The sequence below is a fragment of the Cervus canadensis genome, chromosome 8 (assembly GCF_019320065.1).
Source record: "Cervus canadensis isolate Bull #8, Minnesota chromosome 8, ASM1932006v1, whole genome shotgun sequence".
NCBI classification, from domain to species: Eukaryota; Metazoa; Chordata; class Mammalia; order Artiodactyla; family Cervidae; genus Cervus; species Cervus canadensis.
The window spans coordinates 68,590,483-68,608,959 of NC_057393.1; the positions used below are offsets into that span (position 1 = coordinate 68,590,483).

Genomic DNA, 18,477 nt, shown 5'->3' on the forward strand with positions numbered 1-18,477 from the left:
AGCAACCTGATTTTCTCCAGAGACAATGACTGACAACCTAACCAAAGTGATGTTACCTAGAATTGACTTTCTCTAAGAGTATATATCCTTCTACTCCAAAGCATAAAGTTATGATAATTTACATAAAGGTTTCTGCCAAGAAGAGTTCCAAACCATGCCACTCATAAGTACACGTTCATGAAACCCGGCCTGAAATCATCTCATACGTTAACCCTTCTCAAGACTCAAGCGAACAATTAAAGCACAGCTAATAAGCTGTCACCTATAAAAATAATTCCAGCGAGTTAAGGCAGAAACGTTGCCTTCCAGTACCAGTAAGGAAGGAGTTTGTGCTGAGTACCCCAACCTCATCCCCCAGTCATTTGATACCCATTCTGGCCATGAGAATACTTTGGACAGAAACTGTGCTTTCAGCTAGAAGAAAATGCTCTCTTTAGTCAGGAACGTGAGATCACTATTTATAATTCTAAATATTGAATTATAACAGCATGAATACAGATTACCAATTCAAATAGACTGTTTAAAGATTAGAGGTGTAAAAAATAAATATATAAATAAAGATGAGAGGTGTGAGATGCAACAGGCAATTTTAACCCATAACTAGATTCAGGATTTAGTTAGCAGGTTCACAGTAGGATGAGACAAGCTTTCCAGTTTCCTTAGTCAGACTCTTCATTTACCCAACTACTTTCTAATAGATTATGAAGATGAAAATCAATCAGGATACTTATAGGTAGTATCCACCCTGACCAAGAGCAAGGGACTGAAGAGATTTTAAGACTTTAGAGGCCAGAGTCCAAGGAAGAAGAGTAGAACTCAGACATAAGGCCAAAAGCAAAACTGTAACCTGAATATTCCCATCACTGACCCTGAGTAGAAGTCGACTGTAAAGTCAAGTCCTTACCCATAAAATCCTAAATGGAAAGTTTTACTTTTCCTCCACCCTCCCTCCCAAAATGTAGATTTAGTTTTCTTAACATCTCCTTTAGGGCTACATAATATTCTACGCTTGAACTGGTCCGGTCCGGGTGCTGCCTCCAGCTGTGCTAGGAGGTCAAGGCAAGTTGGAGGCCTCAGTTGGACAGGAGGGAGTGGCAGCATCCAGGGAACAACATGCCGACTGCCAAGCAACTAGCTGACATTGGCTGCAAGACCTTCGTCACCTCCATGATGGTCCTCGTGTGTACGGGGGCTACTTTTGCAGTGTCCGAGCCTACCACTATTTCTAGTGGCACAGCTCCCAGCGCCAGGCTGCAGAAGAACAGAAGATCTGGGAGCCCTGTAGGATGGACGGGCTTTTTTCCTTGAGCAGAGAGGCCCAAGGCCTGATGTGGAAAGACTGCACCTGTAATCATTTCTGAGTCCAGCGGACCAGGGCCTTAACGGCTTTTGAACTCTGCTGGGAAAAAGTGCCCATGTTTTCTCTGGTACAACCAGTTTGGAGAGGCTATCGAATCAAAACAGGAATGGAAGGGTGAGGCACACTTAACAGGCATTAAATAATTTGCCATTACAAAAAAAAAATTCTATACTTGCTCAACTGTATTTTACACATATCAAGCTGAAACCTGAAAGTATCTTAGCATTTCTTCTGTGGTGCAGAGAAACAAAGCTTTCTTTGGAGAAGAACAAAAAAGTATGCCCAACAGAAAATTAAAGAAAACATTTTAAAATGTCAACACCAGAAAATCATTAATTTTTTCTTTCTGGAGCATTTCCTTACTCTTGTACAACAACTGATAACTACAGAGGAAGTGAGCAACAATTTGGTTCTGCTTGTTGTGGCACATGAATATCAGCCACACACAGGCACTTATTTCTTTTTAAAAGTCAGAGTTCATTGCCACGATTCAAAAAAGCAATACACAGTATATTTACTTCTGAAATTTATTTCAGGTAACAGGACACCCACAGACTAACAAAATAAACAGAATTCAAGAGTATTCCCAAGGCCCAATTCTACCTCAAAGCAAAGGGAGGTGATGACTTGGCTACCAGGGTTAGACCATATTAGTTTGTCCATACAGTTTCCTTCCTTTTTTTCAGTGCCCCCTTCCCACCCACCCTCAACCTGCGCCCCCCACCTGCCTCCCCACCTCCCCACCCACCCCCCCACACACACAAATCTGAGAGGCATTTATAACAGCAAGACTAAAACTATTTCTCACTTGAAGATTTTAAGACAAAATACCTGAGATGGATATACCCAATAGAGCAAGTGTGAAAAGAGAATGAGATATACATTTAGAGATTTTAATGATATTCTTCTATAATTTGGGGAGGAGAAAAAATTAAAAGGAGGCAGGTGGATCAATGTGCAGAAGAAAAAGAGAGAAGGGTTTACTTTACCTTGAAAATAACCAGCATTCTATTTGTCTAAGCCCAGTGAGAATTTGTGCCAAGCAATTTCATTCATTTCACAGTGTCTAGCTCACAACTGACTGTGTGGTAAATATTCAATAAATACTTGTTGGTTGATGAAAAATGTACATGGCAATGCTGTGTACACACAGGAAACAGAAACTTGAAGTGGTCAGACAAATTAGAAAGCAATGCAAGGTTTGGTTCTGCATGTCAATAGCATTTTCAAGGTACACAACTGAGGAAACAGATGAGAAAAAAAATGTGCCACATCCATAGTTCAAACATGTTCTTTCTCTTGAATGCCAACACTTTATTTGCAAAAGAAAAACTAAGATTAGTATAAGATATTTTTAATTATATATACACAATATAATTTTAAAGACTAGTCATTTTATTGCTTAATGTCTTCTTGAATTAAACAGGTTGCCTGCTCAAGATTCTTACATTCAGAATAGCAACATACTAGCTGAAACCTTTAACACATAAGCACCTATTTACTAGACTAAAGCTAGCCTTGAACTTTTAGTAATGTATATGATTTTAAAGTAACCCTGCTAAATACCAGACAAAGCTCATAACACAGACTGCTAGCTTATAACTGAATTAGGTAACTACTAAATACTCATTAGGCAAATTACTGAAAATAAAGGAAACATACTCATTCCTACAGCTTCATGAATGCCAAAATTAAAGATGATATAATGAGAATTTGGGATTAAGCAATTGTAATTTGGCTGTAAAATCTCAATGGCTTACACATTTTAAATTGAAATAAAACCTCTAAGCATCTTTTCCTTTAGAAAAATCACACATTATAAAATAGTGTCTAATGGAAGGTCTATTAAAACTACAATGGATCATAGCTGTCAACTTTAAACAGTGTCTTTCTCCTTAAGAGCTTAAGTTTACACACTGGTGCAACACCACAAATGCAGATGCTACAAAGAGGGCTACAAAAAAAGCCACAAATTTTATTCACAACACTTTGCATATAAAGTTTTCCTTCTGCAGACTTGTGTGGAGTTGAAAATAAAGGATGCTGATATGCATATTATGTAGCATATAAAAAGAGAGAAAGAAAGAGAAAGAGAGAGAAAACACTTTAGTTGAGGGAAAATTCATTTATCTACTGAAAATCTGGGAGAACTCACATCCACTGTACTCCAAATTTACCCCTCAGTGACAGAAAAATACTATATGAAATGGAAAAAAATTAAATATGATTTAATCAATAGCTGATTACCTTTAAAACTTTGGGCTTCTTTTCCCTCTGGGGCCTCTTGTTTTCCTTTACAACCTAAAAAAAATCAAATTGCAAAATGAGCCTCCGTTTAAGAGAAAAAAAAATTAGCTCCCACCCCCCCCAAATTTTTTTGGCTATTTCTCTATAAAACTACTTATCCCATCTAAAATCATCAACATGTTTGCTAGGCAGAACCTAAAGAGCTTATGTAAAATGTATACTTTAAAAGTCACTGAAAAAAAAGCCTTGCATAAAGATGAAGTAGGGAAATACCCTTTTTTCCCCTTAAAGTCTGTCTTAATTAGCCTCTGCATTCTTCACAGCGAAGCCCACGAGGTAGCCATCTTGCTTGCTTCTGCAGAGGAAGCCTCTACAGTGGAACAGTTCTGCAAACTGCTTTTTGGTATTATTATCATGGTGTTTAAAGGCAGCCCTGGCCTGCCAGCACTGTAGACGTGCTGGGCATGCCTTTTGCAAAAACAGCCCCACAAAGAGTGCAGCCAATGGCAATGCAGAGCTTAGCAACTCCAAAGTGATCTTCTCTGCCTAGCCTTCCTAGACAAAGGATCTCCTGTGCGGCTCCGCTCTCACCACAGGACACAGGCAGCCACAAGCTGCGACATGGAGTTCGCTGCAGAGGATCTGGTCGCGCCGAAATCACAGGAGGCTTCAGCAAAAACAATGCACACAAATCCCCCAGGTCTCCACCATCGGATCGATGGCGGAGTCTCCCTGATTAGTAACCTCTTGGCGGCTCCGAGGGCAGGTCTGCGCGGGGGGGTTGGGGTGTGGGGGGGTGCACGGCCCTGCCTCCAACATACAGGAGATATAACTGAGCCGAGGGGGGCATTTGGGCTTGCTGAAACTCTGGAAGGTATTGTGCATTTTTACTTTATAAGGCAAGGCTAAATATTGGCGATATTTAAGGCAGGGAGGTTATGTGAGGACACCGTAGGCTCAGCTGTTGGGCTGCGTGTCTCATTCCTCGGGAACCACACCTCTCTGCAGCCGGCGCTTTGCCCAGAAACACAGCAATTTGATTTCTGTCAATAAATGTCCAATGACAAAGGCAGATTAAAAAAGAATAATAAAGCCGCTTAAAAGGAAAAGGACAGGATGAGGACAAGGAAAGGGGGAGGAGTTTTCAGAATACACTTGCCACTCTGAGTGGCTGGCGATTTCAAAAAGCTTTCTCTCTCTTGCTCTGGACGTTTCTGATGACCTTCATTTCCCCCAAGAAATTTGTCGCTTCCAGAAAGTGGAATCATACTTTTGGGACATAAGAAGCACCTTTGGCTCCTCTACCTTCCAAGATCTTCAACTGTCACCGAGCATCTCTCCGCAAAGCTGCCAAGCAGGTCCCCACGTGGAGCCTGTCTGTGCACGGGCTGATGATCAGACACGGCCACTTGGTTCCCAGGGGCTGGGAGCTGAGCCAGAGGTGAACAAGCAGCCACCCACACGCAGCACACCTGGACGCCCCCCACCTCCCATGCCCAGTGGGTGGCAGGCACTGGGAGGGCAAGGCACTGCGGTTGGAACTTGCCAGACTCTGGGAATGACAGAGCCAGAGGAGGCTAGCCCCTCCCTTCAGCCCCCTGGACCAGTAATAACGGCAATAGACAAAGAACCAGGACAGCTGTTGGAGCTGGCAGGTCTCAAGGTCACTGCCAAAATTCGGTGCAGAGGCCACTCACAGGGCCATCACAGCTACCTTGACAGCTGCACAGATCTTGGGAAGACAGCGTCAGCCCCATCCTCACAGGGCCAAAGTCTCAGCAGCACATTTGGGGGATTGGCAGGAGGGCCTCTCTGGCTGCTCAGCCAAAGATGGGTTTTCCACTTGCAGTTGGATTCAGAACAGATTCCCACAACCAGAAATCAGGAACAGAGTGAGGGCCGGAAAGCCTGTATTTCATCACCCTTGATTCCTAGCCTTTCGGTTTGCCACAAAAGCACGCTTTTCTTGTTGGAATGGGAAATCCAACATGCATTGTTTTCCCGCTCTAAACTACCTCTCCTCCACCCATCCACCCTCAAAAAATTTTAACAAATGTAAGAAGCAAGCAAAACCAGTGGATTGTAACCTAACCACGTTCACCACGGCAACTTCAAGCACACTGAGCCCACACTAAAAAGCTCTCTGTGGGGAATGAAGCAAACATGAAACGGGTCAAAAACAGGACCAAATACAACAGGATTTGAAAATGGGTGCAAAACCTTTTAGCCCTGTTTCTTTCTCTTTGGAGGCTTGTGTGTGTGTGGTAAAATATAGAAAACAAAAAAATTTACATTTTTACCATTTTAAAGTGTATAATTTAGTAGCATTAAGTATATTCACAATATTATGCAAGTATCACCACTTTCCATTTCCAGAACTTTTTCATCATCCCAAGCAGACACTCTGTACATATAAAGTTACTCCCCACTCCCTAACTTCTGTTAACTTTCTGTTCTACTTTGTCTCTATACATTTGCCTGCTCTAGGTACCTCATATAAGTAGTATCAAGCAATATTTGTTCTGTTGTGAATAACAATGGGTATGCAAGTGTCTGTCTGAGTCCCTGCTCTCAATTTTTTTGAGTATATACCTAGGAGTAGAAATAGTGGATCATATGAAAATTTTGATTAATTTTTGGGTGAGGAAATACCAAACCATTTTCTGCAGCCAAGCCACTTTTTTGGTTTGTTTGTTTGTTTTGCCATGTTACACTCCCATCAACAATACATGCAAGGATAGCCCTACATTTCTTAAAGTGTTTTCCATTTCAATTAAAGATTATGTCTCTCCCTATGAATACCTGGATAAAAAATTTTAAAAGCATGAACATTTTCCCAGGTTGATTGCTCACTGTTTAGTAAAGTGGCCATGATATATTAAGATATATATATATATATATATATATTTTTTTTTTTTTTCCCCCTTACCATATGGCTTATGGGATCTTAGTTCCCTGACCAGGGATTGAACCTGGGCAGTGAAAACAGAGTCCTAACCACTGTATTACCAGGAAATTCCCATAATTATATATTTTAAATAATTTCATTACCTGTGTGATCCATTATGTTTGCCTCAAAATAAAATAAAATCAGGATCATGGTGTTAGGCCTACTAAATATCCATACTGGTGAGAAGTTCATTTTTTTTTAAAGCCCCATGGGCAGGCGTTTTCACTGTATGGGATACTCATGAAACTGCATAATATTGCACTTGGTAACCTAAGCAAAACAAACATCAAAGGTCTATGTGCAGTGTTCTGTAAAATGAATTAATAAATAAAGCCAAAGTTCGTCCCAGCTAATGAGAGTTAATGGAAGTGATCACAGCTAGCATTAACTCCAAATATCCAACTGATACTACACCATGAAAATCTGTACTTGTTTGAATACAGAATACATTGGTAGCCTCTATTGGTTGTGACCATCTATTCTAAATCCTACACTTAGCAATTTATCTGTCTCAGCTCAAGGCTTAGGTGATAGTGAGATTTGATGGAGAAAATAATCAGAAATTATTAGCCGAGAAAGTGGCGGTCAAGAGAGCCATTTCCACTCTCTTATTATTCAGAGCAAAATGCATACAACTAGATTTTATTGAATGATAAATTTAGAAACTAAGAAACATGATGTTGTAGTCCTACTTACTCAGAACTTATTTTTGTTACTTAAGCCTATTTGTTTATTTCAACCTAATCCTAACCACAAGGAACTCATTGCATGAGTTGATATTTAATTTTGTAATTAACTCAAGTGTACTAAGTTCTTTCAAATATTACAAAATAGTTCTATCTCTTTTCTCTTTAAAAAATCACATAATTGGGACTTCCCTTGTGGTCCAGTGGAAAAAACTCTGTGCTCTCAATGCTGGGTACCTGGATTCAATCTCTGGTCTGGGAACTAGATCCTGTATGCTGCAACTGAGACCCGGAGCAGCCAAATAATAAATATTTAAACCCCTGTCCCCCACCCCTCCAAAAATCACATGATTACAGGGATAAAAAAAGAATAACAGGGACGTTCACGGTGGTCCAGTGGTTAAGAATCTGCCTTGCAGGCTAACAAACACATGAAAAGATGCTCAACATCACTCATTATCAGAGAAATGCAAATCAAATCTTCAATGAGGTACCATTACACACCAGTCAGAATGGCTGCTATCCAAAAGTCTACAAGGAATAAGTGCTGCAGAGGGTGTGGAGAAAAGGGAACCCTCTTACACTCTTGGTGGGAATGCAAACTAGTACAGCCACTATGGAGAACAGTGTGGAGATTCCTTAAAAAACTGGAAATAGAACTGCCATATGACCCAGCAATCCCACTGCTGGGCATACACACTGAGGAAACCAGATCTGAAAGAGACACGTGCACCCCAATGTTCATCGCAGCACTGTTTATAATAGCCAGGACATGGAAGCAACCTAGATGCCCATCAGCAGATGAATGGATAAGGAAGCTGTGGTACATATACACCATGGAATATTACTCAGCCATTAAAAAGAATTCATTTGAATCAGTTCTAATGAGATGGATGAAACTGGAGCCCATTATACAGAGTGAAGTAAGCCAGAAAGATAACACCATTACAGTATACTAACACATATATATGGAATTTAGAAAGATGGTAACAATAACCCTATATGCAAAACAGAAAAAGAGACACAGATGTACAGAACAGACTTTTCGATTCTGTGGGAGAAGGCGAGGGTGGGATGTTCTGAGAGAATAGCATTGAAACAAGTATACTATCAAGGGTGAAACAGATCACCAGCCCAGGTTGGATGCATGAGACAAGTGCTCAGGGCTGGTGCACTGGGAAGACCTAGAGGGATGGGATGGAGAGGGAGGCAGGAGGGGGGATCGGGATGGGGAACACATGTAAATCCACGGCTGATTCATGTCAATGTATGACAAAAACCACTACAATATTGTAAAGTAATTAGCCTCCAACTAATAAAAATAAATGGAAAAAAAACAAAAAAAAAGAATCTGCCTTGCAATGCAGGGGACACAGGTTCCCACATGCCAGGGGGGAACTAAGCCTACACACCACAACTAAAAGCCTCCATACGCGCCTCAGTGAAGACCACATGTACAGCAACTAGGACTCAGCACAGCCAAATAAATAAGTAAACAAAATCAGAGAAAATTTAGGTCATAGATAAATCTAAGAGGTGAGACCCAGAGAAGTGAAATTACCTAACTCAGGTTACATAGCAAGTTAGAACTTGAGCCTGAATCTAACCATCTTACACAGCTCTCTCTATAACTTCTCATTTTCAGTACTCAACAGTAGACCTTTATAAATATCTCAAAATAACCTTAAAGGAACTGTCTTCAAAACCATACCCTTCAGGACAAGAATATTGAATCATTATGTTGTACACCTGAAACCAATACTCTAAATAAACTATTTTTAAAATAATAAATATTTAAATAAACTATTTTTTAAAAAAAGAACCCTCACATGCATCATTTCTAGCATAGAACAGCAGCTCAAGAAAGTATTTTAGGGGCTTCCCTGGTAGCCTCAGTGGTAAAGAATCCTCCCACCAATGCAGGAGACATGGGCTCAATCCCTAGTCCGGGAGGATCCCACATGCCACGGAGCACCCAAGCCCATGTGCCACAACAACTGAGCTTGTGCTCCAGAGCCCGGGTGCTGCAAGTACTGAAGCCCCTGTGCCCTAGAGCTCCTGCTCCACAACAGAAGTCTCTTCAATGAGAAGCCTGTGCATGGCAAGTAGAGAAAAGCCCATGCAGCAATGAAGACCCAGGGTAGCCAAACAAATAAATTAAATAATTAAAAAAATTTTTAATTAGTATTTTAAATTAACATTACATCAGATGTACTTTTTAAAAATGTATTCTGTGCCCTCAGAGATAAATCTATGAATAATTTCAAAATCCTACTTCTATTTCTAAACATAAGCAATTCTGTACCCATAAGAAACTAGACATACAAATACTGCATAGGAGGAGTCTTCTAAATTAATCTCAAGAGTTATTCACTATTCCTCAACATTGACACCTCTGCAGCACAAAATCCTTCTAATATAAGCCATTGTCTCATCTCCCATGAAATCATTTTATATTTCTTTTCTTATGTACTGTTGGAGACTCATGGCTTTTGCAGCGAAACCTTGGTAAGATATTCCAAGTACCATCTTCTGTAAATTTTCAACCAACAAGAATAAAAAAAGAGCAGCTCATACTTTAACAATTATAATGGAGATCTTAAAATCAGTTTGATTTTATTTCATGTGTGCTATAAGAACCTGAACAGCTAACACTGGAGATCTTCCTGGATTACTGAGTCAGTCTCCTGGCACAGTCTTTCTCTGTGCCTTCCTCCCCCAGTTCCTTCTCTGATGCTTTATCTACAGTAGCCCTTTTCTTCTCTAAGGGGCCAGGTCTGCCTAATATCCAACCCCATTCTCTCTAGCAGTCCTGCTTAGTGCTGGTAAAAATAACTGCTCTTCAATAGCTAGAACTAAGGAACAAGTGAACAAAAAATGATCTTCTGCAGTTGCCAAGCGAGCGCAGTTGACAATGAGGTGAACTATAATGCCCGAGACTAAATGGGGCTGAAATATCACCTCGCCCCAATTTCTTCTCATCAATTCTTCATACTAACTTAAAACTGACAATCCTACTCCCTTTATTACAGTATAGATCCATAATTTGAACAGAGAAATCCAATAACATCATCTTTTTTTTGTCATATTCTTTTTTTGTCAAAAGCAAATCACAAAGGATGCTGTGATTTAGAAAAAAATTTCCCCCTTTGTGAATGATATGTTGAAGTTTCCTTCTTATTATTGCTAGTCTGTCCTATATTTTATAATTAATATCATTTATTTATTTGTTTTTTGCAGTGTATCTTAGGCCAGGTGGTATATGAATAGAGTAATGCTTTCCATCCACTCATTCCTCTTAGCCTGTGTTTCAATATCCCAAAGTTTAATTAACAGAACAGGGAAGCTGCCCTGAACTGAACTCAACACTCTGGAAATCTTTTTTGTTTCTTTGTTTTTAAAGGAAGTTCTGTACGTTTGGGCTCCTTCTCTACATCATGCAAGAAAGCTGAAAGTTGACTCTAGAGAGCATTATACCCTCAGTTTTTGATCTAACAGCAAAATCTTAAAAATATTTTGTTTCACTGAGAAGCCCAAAGCATTTATGCACATACAACTTGTTTTTTAAAAAGTCAGACCTAGGTGTCTCCTAAATTTAGGAAAATCAAGATCATTTGTTAATTCATGTTTTTACAATGAAATTCCCCTATTTAATAACCAAAAATCCTTAAAAGAATAGTGTTGTTTTTAAAACAGCTGTTGGGCACTCTCAATATGTAGATATGTTCTGGGCTTGCCCTCCAACCCCTCAGAATGTACCATCTCAGGAGAGACCTAAACAGATAATTATAAAGTAGTAGAGTATGGAGATAGAAGTAATATAGAATGGAGATGGGGGCTTCCGTGGTAGCTCAGATGGTAAAGCGTCTGCCTACAATGTGGGAGACCCAGGTTTGATCCCTGGGTCGGGAAGATCCCGTGGAGAAGGAAATGGCAACCCACTCCAGTATTCTTGCCTGGAAAATCCCATGGACTGAGGATCCTGGTAGGCTACAGTCCATGGGGTTGCAAAAGAGACAGTCGGACACGACCAAGCTAATAGAGGACAAGAGCAAAAACAACCAACTTTCACTTTCACAGAATGGATATGAGCCCAGAAAGCTATACAAGACTAGAGAAGTCTCCCCAGAGGAAGTGACATTTATTTCCACTGAGACCAAAGGATAGGTTAGAAGTTGGTTAAACATAGAAGGAGAGAAGAAAGGTGTGTGCCCCAGATGAAGGTAACATGTTCAAGGACACTGGGAGCACTGTGGCTATTGACACTCACTTTATGGGGAGAAATGTATGTAAACAGACACACTACTACTTGGGCATTGATGTCGTTCAGTCGCTCAGTCGTGTCCGACTCTCCTGTACAATGATACGAACCTCCATCCAAAGTTCTTTGGGCACTCTGTTTATCAGATCTAAATCCCTTGAATCTATTTGTCACTTCTACTGTATAATCGTTAAGGGATTTGATTTAGGTCATACCTGAATGGCCTAGTAGTTTTCCCTATGTTCTTCAATTTAAGTCTGAATTTTGCAATAAGGAGTTCCTGATCTGAGCCTCCCAGTCTTGATTTTGCTGACTGTTTAGAGCTTCTTCATCTTTGGCTGGTCATTAAGCATGCATATGAAGAGATATGATCAACCTTTAATTCTATACCATTCAGGTTTGAAATGTTTCTATTTCAACCTTCAACTTTCCATTATTGGTCCCTTCAAAAGCCAACCATGATACTCCTGTTAAGTCGTTCATCACAAATAGCTACCTTTTCAAGAGAACTAAGGGTTTCTCAGGTGGCTCAGTGATAAAGAATACCCCTGTCAATTCAGGAGACATGGGTTCAAGCCCTAGGTTGGGAAGATCCCTGGAGGAGGAAGTGGCAACCCACTCCTGTATTTGCCTGGAAAATTCTGTGGATAGAGGACCCTGATGGGCTATAGTTCAAGGGGTTACAAAGAGGTGGACACAACTGAATGACTGAGCATGCATAAGAAACGACTGGTTTACCCCAGATCTGAAACCCTTGTATTTTACCTGTTTAAAATTCCCACATATAACTAAGTTCTCCTAATCAAAGAAAAGCAATATTTTGAAAATAAGTGTATGTAGGTTTTTGTTGAGATGGGGTCAGTTACTCCAGAAGAGTTAATGTCTTTAGTCTTTTAGCTAATTGACTAGAGTCCTACACAATATGTGGAGAAGAAAGATTTGTCTACCTGGAAATGTCTCTCTTTCAGCTGGGTAACCGGTTGTACTAGACAGATGCTTCTGATGGTTGGAGAAAGGGAAGTCTTTCCTTTGTTCATTCCAGAAATAGAACAGAGAACACCAACTATATTAGAGGCACTGCTTAACACCTGTGGAATCTCCGACTCAATGAATAACTTTTCCATTGAACTTAACTCAGGTAGAGAGAAAACACAGAAAACTTTCCATGGAGCCCATAATATCTACAATTATAGAATGCCTAAAATTAATCTTTTTCTGAAGTTTGTTTGACTGATAGCCAAATACTTATTAATTGGGCACATCAGTTCTTGTTTAAAATAAATGATTCTCAATATTCTTAATAGAGACATTTCTTCTAACTTGCGAGTACCATTTCACTATCTGAGGGGATCCTTTTGAGCTTTTGCAATGTAAAGCCCTTTAGGAATACCTTGTGGGATCAGAAGGAGACATATTTGTCGTAACAGGAAAAAAAAAGGTTATTTTTCACTATAGTGCACATTAGATAACAGGTATGGAGCATAAACTTCTACCTGTGTTAACTCTGCAAGTTTAAATGAAAAACTTGCCTATGATTATCAGGAATGTTTTAACCTAACTGATTATAATGGCGTTTCCATAGATACTCTTAATGACCAGTTGAGAAAATGCAATCTCTCCCAAATCTGTTTAATTTACCTGATTTCAAAATATTATTCAAAAGGCACAGTAGCTCTTGTTGTTTAAAATAAATGGTCCTTGATGTTTTTACTAGATATTTATAAGCTGTGAATTGATATTTTCCTTGCTCATAACAACAATTCTTTCATGCACATCACTTGAGAGTAAGTCAAACTGCATTCACCAATGCTGTGATTGTTTCTAACTTTATGAAATATATACCCATATTTTTATAGGGCTACTTTTGCTAATAATCATAATGAAGCCTTAGTGACTTGGTCGGGGGGGATGACCAGTATACCTAACAATTCCCTAATAGTAGCTATGCGTGTGATGAAAGAAATTATTTAGATTTTTTTTGAAACAAAAGTATTCTTTCCTCCAGGCCCCCTGTTCACCTTAAGATGTTATATTACACATAAAATATAATTTATTTTATATAACATAATAAAATACAATAATAAAACATTTTTTAAATATAGTATATTTAACACATATTGTTAAAATATGATATTATACAAGATCAGTATGTCCCTGTTGTTGTTTGGTTGCTCAGTTGTGTCCAACTGTTTGTGACCCCAAGGACTCCCCTGTCCTTCACCATCTCCCAGAGTTTGCTCAAATGCATGTCATTGACTCAGTGATGCTATCTAACCATCTCATCCTCTGGTGGGATCCAGATCCCAATGATGCTTATTAACTGTGACCTTGAGCAAGTTAAGACTCCCATAGACTTTGTCCCCATGAGGGACAAAACTGACATTAGGGTTAAATGCTATAATGGCTTTGAAAAAGCTTGTGGTATGGCAGCTGACTTCCAGGTGTTCCACTGCAGCAACAGAGAACAATGTCTGTCATTAATTAAGAAAACAAGTACAAATAAACAAGGTATTGAGCAATAAAAACTCATTTAATATAAAAATGGAGATATTCAAGCAAACTATTTCAGGACATTGGAACCTCTCCCAGATAAGCCTAATACTAACAAGATTTCTGATAGAATTAGGGCATGCGGATATATAACCTAATCTTACATTTATTAGTTTAAAAGAAAATGAGGGAGTCCCCTGGTGGTCAAGTGGTTGGGATTTGGCACATTTTCACTGCCGTGGCCTGGGACCAATCCCTACTCAGGACACTAAGATTCTGTGCTGGGGTGGTGGGGAGTGGGGAAGAGAATGTGAAACTGTCACTTCCAGTTGTAACAGAATTGGTAATTTGGAACAACTGCTTAAGACAAAGAAAAAATACACAAAATATAAAAACATTTGCATGGAGGCATAGAAGAGTGAAAAATTACCATGCTAGTGTAGAATTAATTACCAGACTATGATTTAGAAAGGAATGAGGTCCAGGGAGTGATAAAAGTTTCTTAAGTAGAAACTAAAAATGGAAAAAAAAAGAGCTAGAAAGATGGTTAAAAAGACTGTAACCTTGAAATTAAAATACAGAAGCAGTGGGATTGGCAAACTCAAAGAGTTTAAATATTTGATTCCTGTCAAAAAATTATATTTTTGTAAAATGAGCTTATAAAATTCTTCTGTTAAAATTTTTATTGAAGTATAGTCGACTTACAATGTTGTGCTAGTTTCTGATATATATCAAAGTGATTCAGTTTTTTATATATATTTTTTCTTTTCTATTATAGACTATTACATGATATTGAATATAATTCCCTGTGCTATACGGTAGCTCCTTGTTAAAATGATCCTATAAGATTCTTATAGAACATCTCTTTCAAAGTTTCACAAGTCTAAGATAGCAGCAATAAGCTTAGCATGGCTATCTTCAACCAGCCCACATTTTGGTTCCACTTCTCTGTACCTCCAGGTTCTTCACGTTTAGATTGTTGCCCTAGCTCAAGGACACGGTGGTTAAAATGAGCCCTTAGCATATGAGCCAAGGGCTCTAATCCAAGATCAACTGTGTAGTCTTAGACAAGTTACTTGGCCTATCTAAGCCTCATCGTCTTATTTTATACATTGGGGGAAGAATGTACATTTCATAGGACTATTGTAAAGATGAAATGAGACAATGAGAATTTCAATTCTTAATACAGCTCCAGGCACTTAGTATGTATTCAATACATAATAGTTGTTATTAACCCCTTTAGATGTCAATGTTTACTACACAACAGTTTCACAGCCATGACTGATATCATTCAATTCAACCAACATTTGCTCAGTGCATATCAAATGACAAGCACCACATAATTTTTGTGACCCCCCCCCAAATTAATTTGTTTTAATCCTAATGCCTAATGTAATGAATTCAAAAGTTGGGCCTTTGGAAGATACTTAAGTTATACCAGTTAAATTGAATGAGATTAGCGCATTCTAAAAGAAGCTCAAGAGAGATCCCTAGTCTCTTCCACAATGTGAGGACACAGTGAAAATGCACCAGTTATAAACCAGGAAATGGGCCTTCCCCAGAACTATGAGCAATAAATTTCTATTGTTATAAGCCACCCAGGCTGCAGTATTTTGTTGTAGCAGCCCAAATGGACAGACTTGAAATAGACACTTCTCCAAAGATACACAAGTGGTCAATAAACACAGGAAAGGATGCTGGACACCATTAATGAGAGAAATGCAAACCAAAACCATCCTGGAGTATCACTTTACACCCACTAGGAAGACAATAACAAAAAAGTCAGATAACTAGCTTTGATGAGGATGTGGAGAAATTAGAACCCTCATACACTGCTAGTTGAATCTAAAATGACATGGTTGCTTTGGAAAACAGTTCGGCAACAAAAAGTTGCCATAGGACCCAGCAGTTACACTCCTCAGAATATACACAGCTCCAGAGAGATCCCTAGACTCTTCAACTCAGAGATTTCCCTAGCCTTTCCACACATATTTTTGTGTGAAAAATATGTTCACACAAAAACCTGTACACATTTGTTCATAAATGCATTATTCATAACAGCTAAAAAGTAGAAACAACCCAGAAGTCCATCAACTGATGAATGTTTATACAAAATGTGGCTTATTCATGCAAAGAAAAAATATTCAGCCATGAAAGTACTGATAAATGCAATGACAAGGACAAAACTTGAAAACATTAGGCTAAAGTGAAAGAAGCCAGATACAAAAGACAAAATATTGTATGATTCCATTTATATGAAATACCCAGAATAGACAAATTCATAAAGACAAAAAGCAGATTAGTGGCTGCCAGGAGCTGACAGAGGGAAGAATGCAGAGTTACTGCTTAATTATACTGGGTTTGTTTTTTGGGGTGATGAACACATTCAAGAAATAGATTGTGGGGAGGGGGGATCAGGATGCGGAACACATGTAAATCCATGGCTGATCCATGTCAATGTATGGCAAAAACCACTACAATATTGTAAAGTAATTAACCCCCAAATAATAAAAATAAATGGAAAAAAAAAAAAAGAAATAGATTGTGGTAATGGTTGCACAATCTTGTAAACATACTAAAGACCAGGAATTCCTTGGTGGTCCAGTGGTTAGGACACCAAAGTTCATGGCAGAGGGCATGGGTTCAATCTCTGATTGGGGAACTAAGATCTTGAAAGTTGTGTGGCCAAAAATAGATAAAAAATACAAAATATTATATAAATATAATATATATTTAAATATATGTATAAAACACCAGAAATGTCCCTAGAAAATGAAATTAGGTGAATAAAGAATGTAATTTAATTTTACCTTGCTTAGTAGAAAAATCTCCCTGCAATTCTGTAGCAACTCCTAAACAAGTTACTTATTCTGTCAAGAACAGAGGGAAACTAACACACACACAAACACACACACACTTTTCTCTCTAAACCTAAACTGGATGAGCTCCCTCCAAAAGTCATGGCTTGCACGGAAGCAACCTAACTGTCCATCAATATAAGGAAGAGGTAAAGAAGATGTGGTACATATGTATAAGGGAATATTACTCAACTATAAAAAGGAACAAAATGGTGTCATGTGGGTGGACCCAGAGAGGGTCACACAGAATGCAGTAAGTCAGAAAGAGAAAAACAAATACATAGTCACATATATATGTGGAAACTAGAAAAATGGTATAGAAGATCTTATTCGCAAAACAGAAATAAAGACACAGACATAGAGAAAAACATATAGACACCAAGTGGGGGAAAGGAGTTGGGGGGGCGGCAGTGAATTGAGAGATTCGGACTGATATATATGCACTACTGTGTATAAAACAGATAAGTAATGAGAACCTACTGTGTGTCACAGGGAACTCTATTCAATGCTCTGTGGTGACCTATATGGGAAGGAAATTCGATAAAGAGCAGATATATGTTTACATATGGCCGATTACTTTGCTACACAGCAGAAATTGACATAGCAATGCAAAGCAACTAAAGTGAAACTGAAGTCGCTCAGTCGCGTCCGACTCTTCGACCCTATGGACTGTAGCCTACCAGGCTCCTCCATACATGGGATTTCCCAGGCAAGAGTACTGGAGTGGGTTGCCATATCCTTCTCCCAAAGCAACTAAACTTCAATTAAAAAAAAAAGTCCATGACATGGAGAAGGAAATGGCAACCCACTCCAGTATTCTTGCCTGGAAAAGCCCATGGACAGAGGAGCCTGGCGGGCTGCAGTCCATGGGGTTACATGACTGAGCATGTGCTCCACCCTGAGCACGAGGGTGGAGGGAGATGGGCTGGTAGCAATAAAGTGGTAGAACTAAAAAAATAAAAATAAAAATAAAAAATAAAAAAAATTCCATGACTTGAATCAGCTGTGGGCTTCCACTGTCTTAACCTCCTACTTCCTCCTGCCTTGATCCTACTCTTGCACTTTAACAGAAAACTCACCACAAAATGGTGTTCCATATGAAATATGATATGAAAATAAGCTGTGTAGTGTGAATGTCTAGAATACAGCAGAAACACCAAAACCCTTTCATTATACAAGGACAAGAAAATAACTGTGGCATCATTGTCTCGCCGGAAACCACAACTATAACTCCATATCACATGGGAATGGTGAAATCAATTCATTCATAATGCATCTTAATCCTCTAGCAGGAAAAATGCATTTGCAGATCCTGTGAAATGGCATGTACTGGCTACTTCTGCAGACTCTAGCTACTTTCCTCTAAAAAACCTGAGTCAAATAGCAAGAGAGAAATGGGTGAAAGTAATGAAATGAATAGGCAAATCTCCACAAGGATAAAACAATCACCACCACATTTAAGCATACATAGGTTGCAGGGACTCTTCTAGACCCTTTGTAGACCTCAGCTCTGCTCCTCAGGACATCCCTGCTTCAGGGGTCTGACTATGACAATGTTACAAATAGATCCATTTTCACAATGGAGGAACATCAGAACTCTTAGTATAATTTAATCATAGTAGCAG

The 18,477-nt window shown here is 39.1% G+C and overlaps 1 protein-coding gene and 1 non-coding gene across 3 annotated transcripts in view; both read right to left on the reverse strand.

Annotated features, from left to right (window-relative positions):
- The window catches only part of TET1 (tet methylcytosine dioxygenase 1), a 133,682-nt gene that overhangs the window by 86,704 nt on the left and 28,501 nt on the right, over positions 1–18,477 (reverse strand). For both annotated transcript variants that reach the window (XM_043476768.1, XM_043476767.1), the window contains exon 3: positions 3,608–3,661. In XM_043476768.1, the coding sequence (XP_043332703.1) occupies positions 3,608–3,661 (54 nt within the window). The remainder of the gene's footprint in view (positions 1–3,607; positions 3,662–18,477) is intronic.
- On the reverse strand, positions 10,486–10,619 carry LOC122446920. Its single transcript, XR_006271062.1, has one exon. It is a non-coding gene; the product is annotated as a small nucleolar RNA SNORA36 family (small nucleolar RNA).